Source organism: Malaclemys terrapin, chromosome 7 (genome assembly GCF_027887155.1).
Source record: "Malaclemys terrapin pileata isolate rMalTer1 chromosome 7, rMalTer1.hap1, whole genome shotgun sequence".
NCBI lineage: Eukaryota > Metazoa > Chordata > Testudines > Emydidae > Malaclemys > Malaclemys terrapin.
In genome coordinates this window covers 19,325,656-19,339,968 of record NC_071511.1, presented here as the reverse complement: position 1 = coordinate 19,339,968, position 14,313 = coordinate 19,325,656, and the positions used below count along the sequence as shown (strand labels likewise).

The 14,313-nt window shown below is 44.4% G+C and overlaps 1 protein-coding gene across 5 annotated transcripts in view; it reads left to right on the top strand.

Annotated features, from left to right (window-relative positions):
• Nucleotides 1-14,313, top strand: part of FGD5 (FYVE, RhoGEF and PH domain containing 5) — a 151,898-nt gene that overhangs the window by 135,188 nt on the left and 2,397 nt on the right. For 2 of the 5 annotated variants that reach the window (XM_054033581.1, XM_054033580.1), the window contains exons 15-20: nt 1,917-2,016; nt 3,799-3,936; nt 5,725-5,827; nt 7,404-7,560; nt 9,486-9,614; nt 11,926-12,074. In XM_054033581.1, coding sequence (XP_053889556.1) covers nt 1,917-2,016; nt 3,799-3,936; nt 5,725-5,827; nt 7,404-7,560; nt 9,486-9,614; nt 11,926-12,074 — 776 coding nt within the window. The remainder of the gene's footprint in view (nt 1-1,916; nt 2,017-3,798; nt 3,937-5,724; nt 5,828-7,403; nt 7,561-9,485; nt 9,615-11,925; nt 12,075-14,313) is intronic. The other 3 variants (XM_054033584.1, XM_054033583.1, XM_054033582.1) reach the window with 3 other exon arrangements.

Here is a 14,313-nt window from a genome sequence, read left to right as displayed (position 1 = left end):
CTTTCCCTCCACCTCCTGGGTGTGCATGGCCCTTCTCCCCAAGCCCCAGCCGCTGGGGGCTGACAGCTGGAGCTCTTTTAAAAAAAGGCACACAGCTCATGCCTCCCTTGACACATTTCTGCGCCTCCATAGTTTGAGAACCGCTGGGCTAGTAGGTTGGGAATTATAGGCATCTTAGGCTTAATATGCTTTCCATTCAAACCAGTCATATTTCCCATAAAAATTGCACTGGCAGTGGAATTTGGGGGGGGAAGGGAGCAGAGTTGGCTTTCGCTAGTGGAAGGGATTGAATAGTCCCGTAAATCTAGACAATGAGGTGATGTACATTATTGCAATTCTTTGTCATGCAACAACTAATTCAAGACCAGTCCCGGACCTTCTTTGTTCCAATAGGGTCGTTAAGTTTTACAGAGGCTGGTGTTTTTCACAGATGAGTGCTTGCTCACGGGGTGCAGGGACGCTAAACCAGGGGTCATTGATCAACTCAGGTGCTTCCATGTTTGGTTTTTTTTAAGATTATAAAAGACAAATTGTTCTCAGATGTCTTGTTTGTTGGCCTTCTTGTGCACGGTCAAAGGGAATCACAGCTCAGCAGCAGCTGGCATTAATGCCACTACTAATTTTACAGGGAGCCCCAGTGGGAAGAGTGCTTAGCTTTAATGTAAATGCCTGGTACAGCTTGTGGAGGACAGACTGCTCTGACCCAAGTTCACAGTTGGAATTTACACCTGACGTAACTGGAACGTGGCACCATTTACAATGGAGAATGAAGTACAGCATTCCCTTGCCTGAACCTGCATGGAAATGTTGGCCTCCCTGTTGGCTTCTGGAAATTAATTTGATGTTTATAGAATTTAGAAAGAGTGGTCCAATCCAAACTGGGAAGTCATAGTACAGACAGGATTCAGGGAGGGGTCCGCACACAGCTGCTACATAGCCTGGCACAGTGGTATTCTTCCCTGCACACACTGGTATACCGGTGCACCTCAGTCAAGTCGCTACTCTTATCTCAGCCTGAGACGGTGAGCAATTTTGAGTCCCTGCAGGAAAACTAACTGACACAGGGAAGGTGGCTAAATGGGGATTTTGTGTATGCAAGACAACACACATTAAGCTCCAAGTTTCATTTCTGGAATCAGCAGAATCTCAGTTCAGGACCTGGGAGATTGGCAGGAGAGCTGGAGTGGCGGATAAATGCACTACCAGCTAGTTTTAATGGTGTAAGGATGACATCTAGTGGCCACTTTAAAGAATCACATGATTCCATTCTTGTGGCTTCTCCAATCCAGGGGAATGCAAAATTTCTCTAACAAAATGTCACATTGGCATCTTGCCAGTATCTTGAGGGCAGTATCTAATTTGCCTGAAATGGAATAAACTAAAACCAGTCTCATTTTTTATATATATATGTCCCAACATGCAATTCTCCCTCTTTACCTAAGCAGCTAACACAAAGGTGACAAGTATCAACGTGAAATACTTTACCTTGATCTGAGCAACCCAAGCAGAGGTTACATGCCCTGGAATGCAGTTCTCTTGCTTTCTGAGTGGCAAACACAGAGATGAAAGAGGCAGCATTGAATGCTGCCACATGTGGTTTAGGTTGGAATCTCCATATTACAGTAAGAGTGGCCTTGAGCCACATTGGAAAATCCGTGGGCCAGATATGGCCAGACTGCATTTTGGCCATCCCAGTCATGTTCATAATGTCTCAAGCATCCTAGGTATCAATCCAATCAGAAATATCAAAAGTCCAACATTTAATTTTGTTCTTGGCCAAAGAATTAATAATTCAACCTGTTGATAGGAGAAGCAAAATGTCAGTAGATTGGAGCCTTCTCCCTTGACCCAGAAGCTTTTTGATTCAGTCACCGCAGTTCATGGCACTGATTGTGTTGCTGTATTTCATTCCACAGTTCATGCTCTGAAAGGGACGAGTGGTATAGCTGCATCAGCAGAACCATTCCAGATGACTACAAAGCTCACAATGCATCTACCTTTCACAACAGTATTGAGGTACGAATGAGTCTTGGCTAAGAGGATGCAAAGCCATCTAAAGAGTTAAAAAAAGGAAAGGGAAAAAGTTCCTAATGGCAGAGTACTCTGATTATTTTTATATAAATCACCAGGCTAGGGCTAAATGACAAAGGTCACCACAGCACTTGTGTTTAATATTCAGCCTGCTGTGACCGCTACTGGAATGTTAAACATGTTGCAATTCCAATTCATACTGTGGGTTTCATTTAGGTCAATGGGAGTTTTGCTGGAGTAACACTAACCAGATTTAGCCCTGTATGGCTACCATCCTAGATGCTATCAAAAAATAAGTGTATGCCTTGCACGGGACTGTAAGAAAGCAATACTAGCCATCAGTAATGCTTTTGTCACAATTATATCACAAAGGATCATTAACTCACCACCACTAACGCCCTCAGCAAAAGGACCTGATTGAGACCTAACAATCAGTTTATACTGGTGCAACTCCATTGACTTCAATAAAGTTATTCCTGTCTATACCAGCATGAGTGGAGAATCAGATCCAAAAGAGTTTTGCTAAGGCTGAATTCTCTTTTCCTTCTTCCTGCATGAGTCTAATTCTCTCCATACCAAACCTGCCTGGGTGGGGTAACTGACTTGTGCAAATATGAGTAAACAGCAAAGGAGTTTGAGTGCCGAACGGTGATCAAAAATGTGGGCCAGATTTGGATCCCATTCATCAGAGTAACTCCACTGTCTTCCGTGGAGAACTGGGTCCAAATCATGGTCTGAGTTACAAGTGAAAGGAGTTTGGTGACTTCTAAACAGGCCCTTCCACTGGTCATAAAACCATCCCAAAAGATAGTGGCCTGCACAATAGTCAACGTAGCCTTCTTCATTCTGAGGTTGATATATTGAGTGCCAGGCAGCTTATGGTGGGGATGAGGGATTTTTTGACTGAGACCTAAAAACCATCTGCTCTTCCTGGCTATTAAACTGTCCATGAGTCTTGTAATAAGAATATGAGTGCGCCTAGGTGGTCTCAGCCAGAATTGCACATAGATGCTAGATGCTCAACTAGTGTAAACCAGTACAGCTCCATTGTCTTCAGTGGGTCTGAACCAATTTACACCAGCTGTACTGTTATATCATATGCTGTGTACTAGTTGCAATCAGGGCCGGCTCTGGCTTTTTTGCCGCCCCAGCAAAAAAGTCTCCCGCCACCCCCGGCGGGGAGCGCAGCAGGGGAGGGTGCCAAGCCCGGCCGCGGGCCTGCTCTCCCTGACCGGCCGGAGTGCCAGGGGGAGGGCGGCGAGCCTGCCGCAGCTCCACTCTCCCCGACTGGCCAGAGCGCAAGGGGGAGGGCGGCGAGCCCGGCCGGGGTTCCGCTCTCCCCGGTGGCCAGAGCGCAAGGGGGAGGGCGGCGAGCCCGGCCGGGGTTCCGCTCTCCCCAGCGGCCAGAGCGCCGGGGGGAGGACGGCGAGCCCAGTCACGGCCCCACTCTCGGGCCGGAGCGCCACGCCGCCCCCCTCCAGGTGCCGCCCCAAGCACATGCGATCACCTTCCACCCCAGAATTGGCTGCATCTCAGTGCTGCTGTGTGTAGAATTTGTGGAACACTTTGGGATCCTTCAGAACGAAAGAGGAGCCCAGGCCTGGACTAACAGGGATTGTGTGCCAAGAATGAGGTGAATTGGCAGAAATGGGGGTGGGGAAAGGCGAGAGCAGTTCAGCAGATGTTGCTGCAGGGAAGGTGGGAGTTGCATTAGCAGAACTGGGTGTGCTTTGGAAGTCTGGGTATTTCTTCACTTTTTGTTTTAAGCTAAGGGAAAGACTGGGAATATCCTTGGGTGAGAGGCCTCCAACCTTGGTACCTGTGTCCCACGTCATGATGTGCATGAACTGCGGCTCTGATTTTACCCTCACTCTGAGACGCCATCATTGCCATGCATGTGGGAAGGTAAGTGTCACATAAATTCAGCTTCACTCAGACTCATCAACAGTAGGGAAAGCCTCTGGGACAAGTTCCCCTCTTCATTACACTAGCTGCAACTGCACTGACTTCAGCACAGTTGCACCTGCATACAGAGAAGATAATCTGACTCCTCACAAAGACTGCCATTAGAGCTTTGCAAATGAGAATTAAGCATTCAGATTGTTAGTGACTTTGCTTGGAACAATATTAAGATTCTGCTGAGTGGCAAACTAATTCCTAAAGACTGGGTACTCAACCAAATGAAAGGGTCATGGGACATACATTGCTGAGCAGAGCTTTCAAATGGGACATGCCGGTAGCACTGGGGAAATGCAGCAATCAGACTACCAGTTTTCCAGTTGATGAGTTACATTTTAGATAGGGAAATCTCCAAAGCTTTGGGAATGTAGATGCACAAAGCTCCTAGTCTCTATGGCCATTGTTCTTAAATCACTTCACAAGTGAGTGATGCATAAGAATTGCCAGACTGGATCAGACCAGTGGTCCATCTAATCCAGTATCCTGTCTCTGACAGTGGCCAGCACCAGCTACTTCAGAGGAAAGTACAAGAAACTCTGCAGTGGCTCTTATTTGATAATCTGCCCCCAGAGATAATTTCCTCCTAACCCCCATTAGTTAGTGGTTGGTTGATACCCTGAAATATGCGGGTTTATATCCCTTTCAGTGTTCTTGGTTCTTGTGTTAATTCTTTCTGTTATAATTCCGGATAGCCACATAGAGCCTCCAGTCCTATTCTGAATCCAGTTTAGCTCTTAGCCTCAGTGATGGTTTCTGGCATTGAGCTTCACAGGCTACTTATGCCTTGTGTGAAAAAGCATTTATTTTTATCAGTTTTAAATTTGCCACCTTTCAATTTCAGTTAATGTTCCACTATGTCAGTTTTAATCTGGATTTTAATTTTAAATTCCTGTCCCACTAAAAGTCTAATCCTAGTTCAATGATGCTTCAGTTTCACAAACAAAATACTTCTCTGCCTCTGCCAGCAGAGTGGTAGTATGACATGCTAATCCACTTCTGAAAATGATACTATTAACAGCATGATCAACTCCAGTTTAATGGTACTATGGCATTAATTTTTAATTTGTCCTGCCATGCGGGCAGGGGACTGGACTCGATGACCTCTCGAGGTCCCTTCTAGTCCTATAATCTATGAATCCTATAATCTATGAATATCAGGGAATGTATAATCCCCATGGAGACAACCATAAGGCTATTGTACAATTATGCTTATTAATTTTTATATTATTGTAGCAGCTAGGACACCCAGTCATGGACTAGGTCCCCATTGTGCTAAGTGCCGTGTAAACATAGAACAAAAAGACAGTCTCTGTTCCAAAGAACTTACACTCTAAGTATAAGACAAGGCACAACAGATGAATACTGACAAACCGGCAGGGGGTATATATTGGTCAGCATGATAGACAGTGGTCTTGCCACACCAGTAGCCTAACCATTGTCAAGTTTTTTGTAGACATCGTGCTAAAGGAGAATTTTAAGGTGAGAACTGAAGGAGAACAATGAAGTGGCAATTAAATGTATTGCACTAAATTTTGCTCTGAGTTACGACAGAAATCTAGAGTAATTACGATTAAGTCAGGGGAGTAATCCTTATTTATACTGTTCTAGCCAAGAGCCAAATTTGGCCCATCCTGCCTCTTCCCCTGCCAACCAGCCCAGAGAATCTGTTTGGTAATGTACACTGGTATGGTGAAATGTGTATATATATACACATAGCTGTTCTTTCTGTGGCAGATTGTATGTCGAAATTGTTCAAGAAATAAGCATCCCCTGACGTACCTCAAAGACCGACTAGCAAAAGTCTGTGACGGCTGCTACTCAGAACTGAGAAAAAGAGGTGAGTCCTCTTCATTCCTCGATGAGTTGAATGAAAATGCTACCTGCATATGAAGAGAGAAGGTTCTGCTTCATGACAGGGAATTTCTCCTTCAGACATAGATATGAGCTGTATTAAGAGTGATACAAATGCAAGCTCTGGGGAAATAGCAGGTTGCATGGTGGCTGAGAAGCTTTTAGTGATCTGGAACCTCAAATTCTTCCTGTGACTTCTTGATGCGCTAGAATAATAAGCAATAATACATGGTACTATCTTGCTGTTTACAGCTAACAGCGCTTCCCTGTAATTTCCAGTGACGTGCTAATGAAAGCAAAGCATTGGCTTAAAAATAAAGACGCTATCGACAGCTATCTGCCTCAGTGCAAGGAGTTAGCATTTCCCATTGTGCAGGGCTAAGGTCAACTGTATGGACAATTTATAGGCAAGAGCTTTTTTGTTAAGGGCTTAGGTACTAGGGACAGGTGCAATTTAGTTTTTTCTTCTTGGTTAAAGAGATCCACACATCAGTTTTAACAGCATAGCAGACATGCACTGTTATTGCTTAGTGAAGGAAGACGTGCACTGACTCTGTCAGAGTGGTCTGAGCCACGTGACAACTCAAGGCTGTACTGACTCAGGGCTGTGCTCCATTCAGATTTTCCAGGTGACATGTATTGACAAAGGTGAGACTCAGAAGGATTGTAAATCAGGTGATGGCACTGATTGATACAATAGTGTGTCTGTTGATAGGGCTATAGGGTTTCCTGATAAGGTATGTCCCGGAGATGGAATAAATTGTCACCTGTCCTCAGAACACAGCGGAGAGACATTCAGGCTTGAAAGAACATTGCCAAAATGAAGCTATTGGTGGCCCAGGAAGCAATCAGAATAAGTAGAGTGCACAGATGGCAGAGACACATGGTCAATGCTCTTGAAAGGTCATTAAGTGTGAGAACACAACATAACACAATTATTTTCCTGGTTATCTTCCATACAAGCTGTACGTATTTGTAGGGGATGCTTCCACCATGCAATGCCATAAAGTTCATTGAACAGTAATTCTGCTAACCAGACTTAACCTGGGAGTTTGATAGAAAATAGCTAAAGGAAGATTAAGCAACTATAGGTTAGGCATTGCATTTTCTTATCCTATTTGCAGTGTTTCCCAAACTTGGGACGCCGCTTGTGTAGGGAAAGCCCCTGGCGGGCTGGGCCGGTTTGTTTACCTGCTGCGTCTGCAGGTCCGTCCGATCGCGGCTCCCACTGGTCGCGGATCGCTGCTCCAGGCCAATGGGAGCTGCTGGAAGCGGCGGCCAGTACGTCCCTTGGCCTGCACTGCTTCCAGCAGGTCCCATTGGCCTGGAGCAGAGAACCACGGCCACTGGGAGCCGCAATCGGCCGGACCTGCGGACGCGGCAGGTAAACAAACCGGCCCGGCCCGCCAGGGGCTTTCCCTACACAAGCAGCGTCCCAAGTTTGGGAAACACTGCCTATTTGCATTAGCCTGGAGTTTAACACCTACTGTTGTAGACTTAACCTAAGGGTTTGCACCAGTTAATCCATTCTTTCCCACTTCCTATTTCTCCTAATATTGTAGAGCGGCCAGTAAGTGTGAGCTTCCCTCCAACTTCATCCAGGTTTTCAGGCAGTGCCTTCTCTTCCGTCTTCCACAATATTCACTACTCATCCTTCAAGAAACAAAAGAAGATCCCTTCTGCTCTTATGGAGGTAGGACCAACGCTGCCTGAGAAAAGGCAAGGAAACTAGCCTAAGAGGACTGTGTGTTGACACTACAGTAGCTTTCAATCTCATTGTTTATAATTTGTTCTATATGCTGCAGGATCAGCCCACTGTCTAGATCCTCTGTATCATGAGATTACATTTTACTCTGTGTAATAGGGCAAAATACAAAACACTTCAAGATCGGATGCTATCACTATAGTTTCTGCATCCTATTAAGACCAAGTCAGCTAAGCATTTAACCTTCATTTTCCCAATAATTTAAATTAAATCTTAACATCAACATCAACCACAGAAGCTTTTTAAAGGTGTAATAACAAGCTCAGGGGAAGCATCAGAATGATGGGTTACAGAAGTCACTAGTTTGAATACAGGAGTTTAGTATTGACCAGAAGTCACTGCCATCCAGCAGTTGTTCTGTGGCCTCACTACAATCCTTATTTCCAATGTGGCCCCATGGATTTCAATCGAACTAACTACGTTTGAATCCAGTCAGTGTGAGTTGTGGGCGGGGGAAGTAAAAGCTAGCCCTTTCAAAGCAATTGGTGAATGCAACTGTTTAATTGTGTTTCCTGTAGCTCTCCCTAGCCTATTTGAAATAAATGGATGAAATCCTGACCCTACTGAAAGCTCCCATTAACTTCAGTGGGACCCTGATTTCACCCAAATATATTGTTTTCCCTTCTGGAACTAAGCATCAGATTCAAAATCTGACTTCATTAATATCCTCTGACTATCCATGCTGTCTACCCACCTAAACATGTAGGGCCCTATCCTGGGAATTTAACTTCAGTTAACTGATTTCAGTGAGATCATGATCTGGACCTTGTGCTGTTCATGTAGTTACCTTCCATGAAAGGAAGGTACTCTCACAGGATTCTCTTAACTTTGTTTGTGATGAATTGAAACACGGATAAATGTACAAACACAGTATGTAAAACATTCATGGAAGATACTGCATAAACCAACATGACTATCAGGGTTAACCAAGTTAGAGAAGTAACATTTCAGCTCCATTTATTTATGAAAAATAGAGATTGCCTCTTTCACCACAAGGTGGCAGCACACATTTATTAAAATGAAGCTTTCTATAACAATCTTGATCCCAAAGCCATTCCCAGTTGACTTACACGGGGTCTGGTGGACTTTCTCATTGTTCTGTAGCAGGTTGGCGCATATTATAAATACAGTTAATTTCTCTATTGTGTCTTTGTTATCAAAGGCTGATTTTCAAGTCCCTTCTCCCAGTTGACTCTTTGCTTTTATTCAGATATCAGCATTATCATTATAATTAATCATGTATACTATGTTGCAGTTCTATAGCACCTTTCACCCACAGATCTCAAAAATCTTTACAAACACTAATGAATTAAGCTTCAACACTTCTTCCCTCCCTCCAGGGCGACAAATATTTAATAATACTGAGGAAAGGAGCATTCACAGATGAAACTGAGTCATAGAGAGGTGGCCCACCCAAGTGCACACCACAAATCCATTGTCAAGCCAACAGGACCCATATCCCTTCTGCTTTAGCCATAACACTATTCTTCCCCTCTTGAAACATGCACCCTTGAATATATAAAAACAAGGCAAGAAAAAGGGGACAAATTCAATTTCTCAACGGCACCAGTATAAATCAAATGGCTTCAATGACTTGGCTTCCAGAATAACTTAATTGGCTTCTTTGGTGTCAGTGAGAACAATATTTGGCCTAAGATAAATACTACAATGCTCTTACGCAGAATAGCATTCTTGTGTTAGCATAAATCTGAGAGTAATGTAATCTCACTGTTTTGGATTCACTCCTTGATTATTCTTAAGGAAACAGGAATATCTGTGTAGTGTTTTTTTTAAAATGGGCCTTGTTTATGGCATGCTTGCTGCTTTGGAGGGGGAAAAGCATTCGATGTCATGGATCCCTTGATTATCCCCTATACAGGTGGCAGCTTCAGGAGAGGGCTCTTCGATCAGTGGCTATCTCAGCAGGTGTAAGAGAGGCAAAAGGCACTGGAAGAAGCTCTGGTTTGTTATCAAAGGCAAAGTCCTCTACACCTACACGGCAAGTGAGGTACTGCCTGTCCTGACGTGACAGAATTTCCCAGTCCTGTTGTCACATTTGTTTTCCCACTCCTTACATGTGAGAAATGCAATTTGAGGGATGTACCTACTAGTTCTTGTGTAGTCGTTCTTTTTGGAAATAGCTTGTGTTGTTGCAGTGGCATATCACTTCAATATATTATGGTGCCCCAGGCCTGGAATCCCAGCCCCACCCGTGGATGGCCTGCTTTCCAAATTCCTTAGCCTCAGTACATTTGTTGCATTACATGCTGATTATAAATGCACAGTTACAAGAGGCCTGGTTTAATCTGCCAGGAAACTATTACAGATCAAAATATGACAGGTTTCAGAGTGGTAGCTGTGTTAGTCTGCATCAGCAAAAAGAACGAGGAGTCCTTGTGGCACCTTAGAGATTAACAAAAAAAAAAGCTTATGCCCAAATAAATTTGTTAGTCTCTAAGGTGCCACAAGTACTCCTGTATCAAAATATAAAGACTTAAAATCCTCTTTGACTTTTCTCTGGTGCGGTACCTATATGTTGTGAGTTAGTAGCTGAGAACTGACTGTTACATAAATAAGAGTTCTTTCTAAAGAAAGGAAGTCCCAAACTTTGCCTAATCATAGTTCAAAATGGCAGCTTTCCAGGAACTAGAGGACTGCCCCGATTTCACCGGGGAAGACTAGATATGCCCATGGGATAGATTGCAACTATGAATTTCAATATGGAGGTGCAGCTGGTGACGACTAGAGGGGGAAGCACGTCATGCTCCATATGATCTGAGCAGCCTCTGCAGGCCCCTCCCCCTGTGAAAAGGAAGGGTGGCCACCAGCTGCACCACCATTGTAGAAAAAGAGGATGCCAGGGTGATCTGACTGGTGGGCTTCATAACTGAAAGCCCTGAAACAGAGCCACTTTTGTGGAATGAAAGGCACAGAATTCAGACCACCAAACAACTGAAATAATACTACTTGGCATTTTAAATCTTCAAAGCAATTTGCAAACATTAACTATTTAAACTTATCATCATACCTGAGAGGAAGGGAAGTATTATCACCACCTATAAATAGATGACGCTGAGACATGAAGAGGTTGCATTACTTGACCAAAGTCACAAACCAAGTCAGGGCAGATCAAGGACTAGAACTATAGTAATGTTGACACCCATTCTTCTGTTTCATCTGTTGGCCTAGATTTCCTCTAGGGTTAAAATAAAACAATTTGAGCCTGATTTTCAGAGCTGCAGGCAACCTATAACTCCCACTGACTTCAGTTGGAGCTGTCTGAGCTTAGCTCATCAGAAAAATCAGGCCTGGAGAACAAAGTCCTGCCTCTCATGGGGTGGACAACTCCACTAAACTTAAAGGGTTGCACATGGGTTTAGCGATAACCCCTCTTGAGATGTGAAAGAGCAGTGGGTGCCTAACTGCATTGTATGCTTCACCTTGGCTATATCTTAAACAGAGATAAACTAAATTAATCTAAAAAGACAAAGAACAAAACCCCAACATTACCTTAATAGAGGTATAGCGACCAAAACTGCAGCCATCAGTAACAGTTAAACTGCAATTCAATTAAGGCTTATTGTTTTTCTTTATTCCACTTGTACAGTGAACTCTGGCAAGTGAAATTCATGGATGTTTCTTGGGAGTAAATTAACAATGAATTGCATTACCAGCTCATAAATTGTAAAGTGGTGTCATTAGAGGCAAGCATGCTGTGTGAGACAGTGAAAATGAGTCTGTTAAAAAACTGCTGGGGCTGTGGAGGGAGGGGGAACCGGATGCCACCAAACACAGGTGACGCTCAGTGAATAATGGCTTAGGGGACTGGTAATAAATAATAGGATCTTTCATCTCTATACCCTTGATACAAACCTAGCCAAAAAATAGTAACCAGATATTGTTCCCATCAGATCTTCAGTGGCCTATAGATTGGTGAACTAAGTCTGATCCACATAAGCCACTAGTACTAAATTGGAACCTCTTGTTAGTAGTCTAACGAGGGCTGAATGGATATGGAGAATTCCACCTCAGCGGGGGTTCTCTGAGTTCAGGGTTTTGGCAGAGCAACGTGTGAGAGACGCTTGCACTGCTGCTGCCAAGGCTGCACCTAGTAACTAGACAACATAATTCTCTAGGATTTTCAATCCAGCACCAGATTATTCATTTTTAATACTATTATTGTAGAAGCGCCTGGAAGCCCTATCAAGGGGGAGTCAGGCACTGCAGATACTGGGAAGACATCCCTTGCCCCAAGTAGACTGCAGCCCATTTTGAAGTGCTCCTTCTAAAGTGTGTTTCCCCCTCCACATTGATTTTAGGATAAAGTCGCCACAGAGAGTCTGCCTTTGCTGGGTTTCACAGTTGCCCCAGAAAAGGAGGAAGGAAGTACGGATGCAGTTTTCCATCTTTACCACAAGCAAACCTTGTTTTATAGCTTCCGCTCGGAGGATAACAATTCAGCACAGAGGTACTGCGCGTGGAATTGCAATTACATACTAATCCGTGAATGAGCATAAAGTGTAAGCGGCACTCTTCACTCTAACATGCCTCTTCCCATTTCCTTTCCTTTTGAATGCACCTCAGCTACAGATAAAACTGAAACATCTTTGGATACGCTAATTAGAGCCAATTATAATACAATTCCCTGGATGGCATTGTGACGTTGTGCAGTCTATATGGTTTTATAAAAACATAATAATAAGTGAATATAATGTAACTGGAATTTGCTTCATGCAAAAGGTCTCTTGTAAAGTGTCGTTACAAAGCTTATAATTTACTACGTGTAATTATCCTATTTGTATAAATGTACCACTTGTATTTAAAACTAAAAATATGAAATATAACTCTAAGGGCCTATTGTAATTATGCAAAGTGCGGGCCATTAATGGTTGGGAATCTTAATGCCTCCCATTGTCTGCAGATGGCTGTATTTACCTGTGAGTCTTCTTATATGTGTGTGTGCTGGCAAGTGGGTAATGAAGTCTTGCAGTGACATGTGATCATGTCACCTGAACTGGAATCCATCTTTAACCTGGTGCTTTTCCAGTGAGGGGGGGGTGGAAACCCAGAGGGACAAAGGGTTCCCACCTTATGCAAAAGATATATAAAGGGGTGAAAAAGAATAGAGAAGAAAAGGAGCCATAATGAAAAATCCCCTAGCTATCACCTGAGCTGGAACAAGAGCTGTACCAGGGGAAAGAATTGTGCCCAGGCCTGGAAGGTGTCCAGTCGGGGGGGAGGGAGGGGGGAAAAACTTACTGAAGCATCTCTGAGGGTGAGATTATCTGTATTCAGTTTGATTAGACATAGATTTGCGCATTTTCTTTTATTTTGCTTGGTGACTTACTTTGTTCTGTCTATTACTACTTGGAACCACTTAAATCCTACTTTCTGTATTTAATAAAATCACTTTCTACTTAGTAATTAACTCAGTATGTATTAATAACTGGGGGAGTAAATAGGGTTACTATATTTTGATCCTCCAAAAGGAGGACACTCCACGGGGCCCCGGCCACGCCCCAACTCTGCCCCTTCCCCCAAGTCCCCGCCCCAACTCCGCCCCCTCCCCTGCTTCCCACGAACATTTGATTCGCGGGAAGCCTGAAGCAGGTAACGGGGGTGTGGGGGGAGGAGGCGCGGCCCAGTCTGGCCCCCCCTGGCGTCTCCAGCCTAGGTCGGCTCGGGCCCTGGGGTTCCGGCCCGGCCCCTGGGCCGAGCACCCCCGGCCCGCTCAGCACTGCCGGGCCCCCGGCCGAGCACCCCCAGCCCGCTCAGCACCCGCCGGCCCTCGGCGCCCCCGGCCCGCATGTCCCGATTTTCCCGGACATGTCCGGCTTTTTGGGATTTCCCCCCGGACGGGGATTTGGAGCCCAAAAAGCCGGACATGTCCGGGAAAATCCGGACGTATGGTAACCCTAGGAGTAAACAACTGTGCATCTCTCTCTATCAGTGTTATAGAGGGCAAACAATTTATAAGTTTACCCTGTATAAGCTTTATACAGGGTAAAACGGATTTATCTGGGATTAGACCCCATTGGGAGTTGGGCATCTAAGTGCTATAGACAAGCACACTTCTGTGAGCTGTTTTCAGGTAAACCTGCAGCTTTGGGGCACATAATTCAGACCTGGGTCTGTGTTGGAGCAGACGGAAGTGTCTGGTTCAGCAAGACAGGGTGCTGGAGTCCTGAGCTGGCAGGGAAAACAGGAGCAGGGGTAGTCTTGGTACATTAGGTGGCAGCTCCCAAGGGGGTTTCTGTGATCCAACCCGTCACAGGCATTAAAGCATCAGGTAGAAATTACTCCATCTTGGCAAGATGGAGATTTCGTTTCTTTGTGTAGGTGCAACCGCAGAAGCTCAGATTCATAGATCCACATGTAGCAATCTGTCAGATGTGATTATAAGGATAGCCATATTAATCCATTCTATTTGACTCAAATTTGATCTTTAATGAACATTTTCTATACTTCACATGCTTTATTACTACTGCTGCACGATAAAATCATGGAACTAATGATAAAATTATGATGCCTTAAATATACAGGCAGGAGAGTGGGTGGTTATGGAGGTTTGTTTCCCCTCCCCCAATTTCCATGGTCTCATCTCTCTCTCTCTCTCTCTCTACACACCCACTCTCAGGCAGTCCATGTAATTTTCCCAAGATTACACAGTAGGTCAGTGGCAAAGCTGAGAATGAAATCTAGGAGTC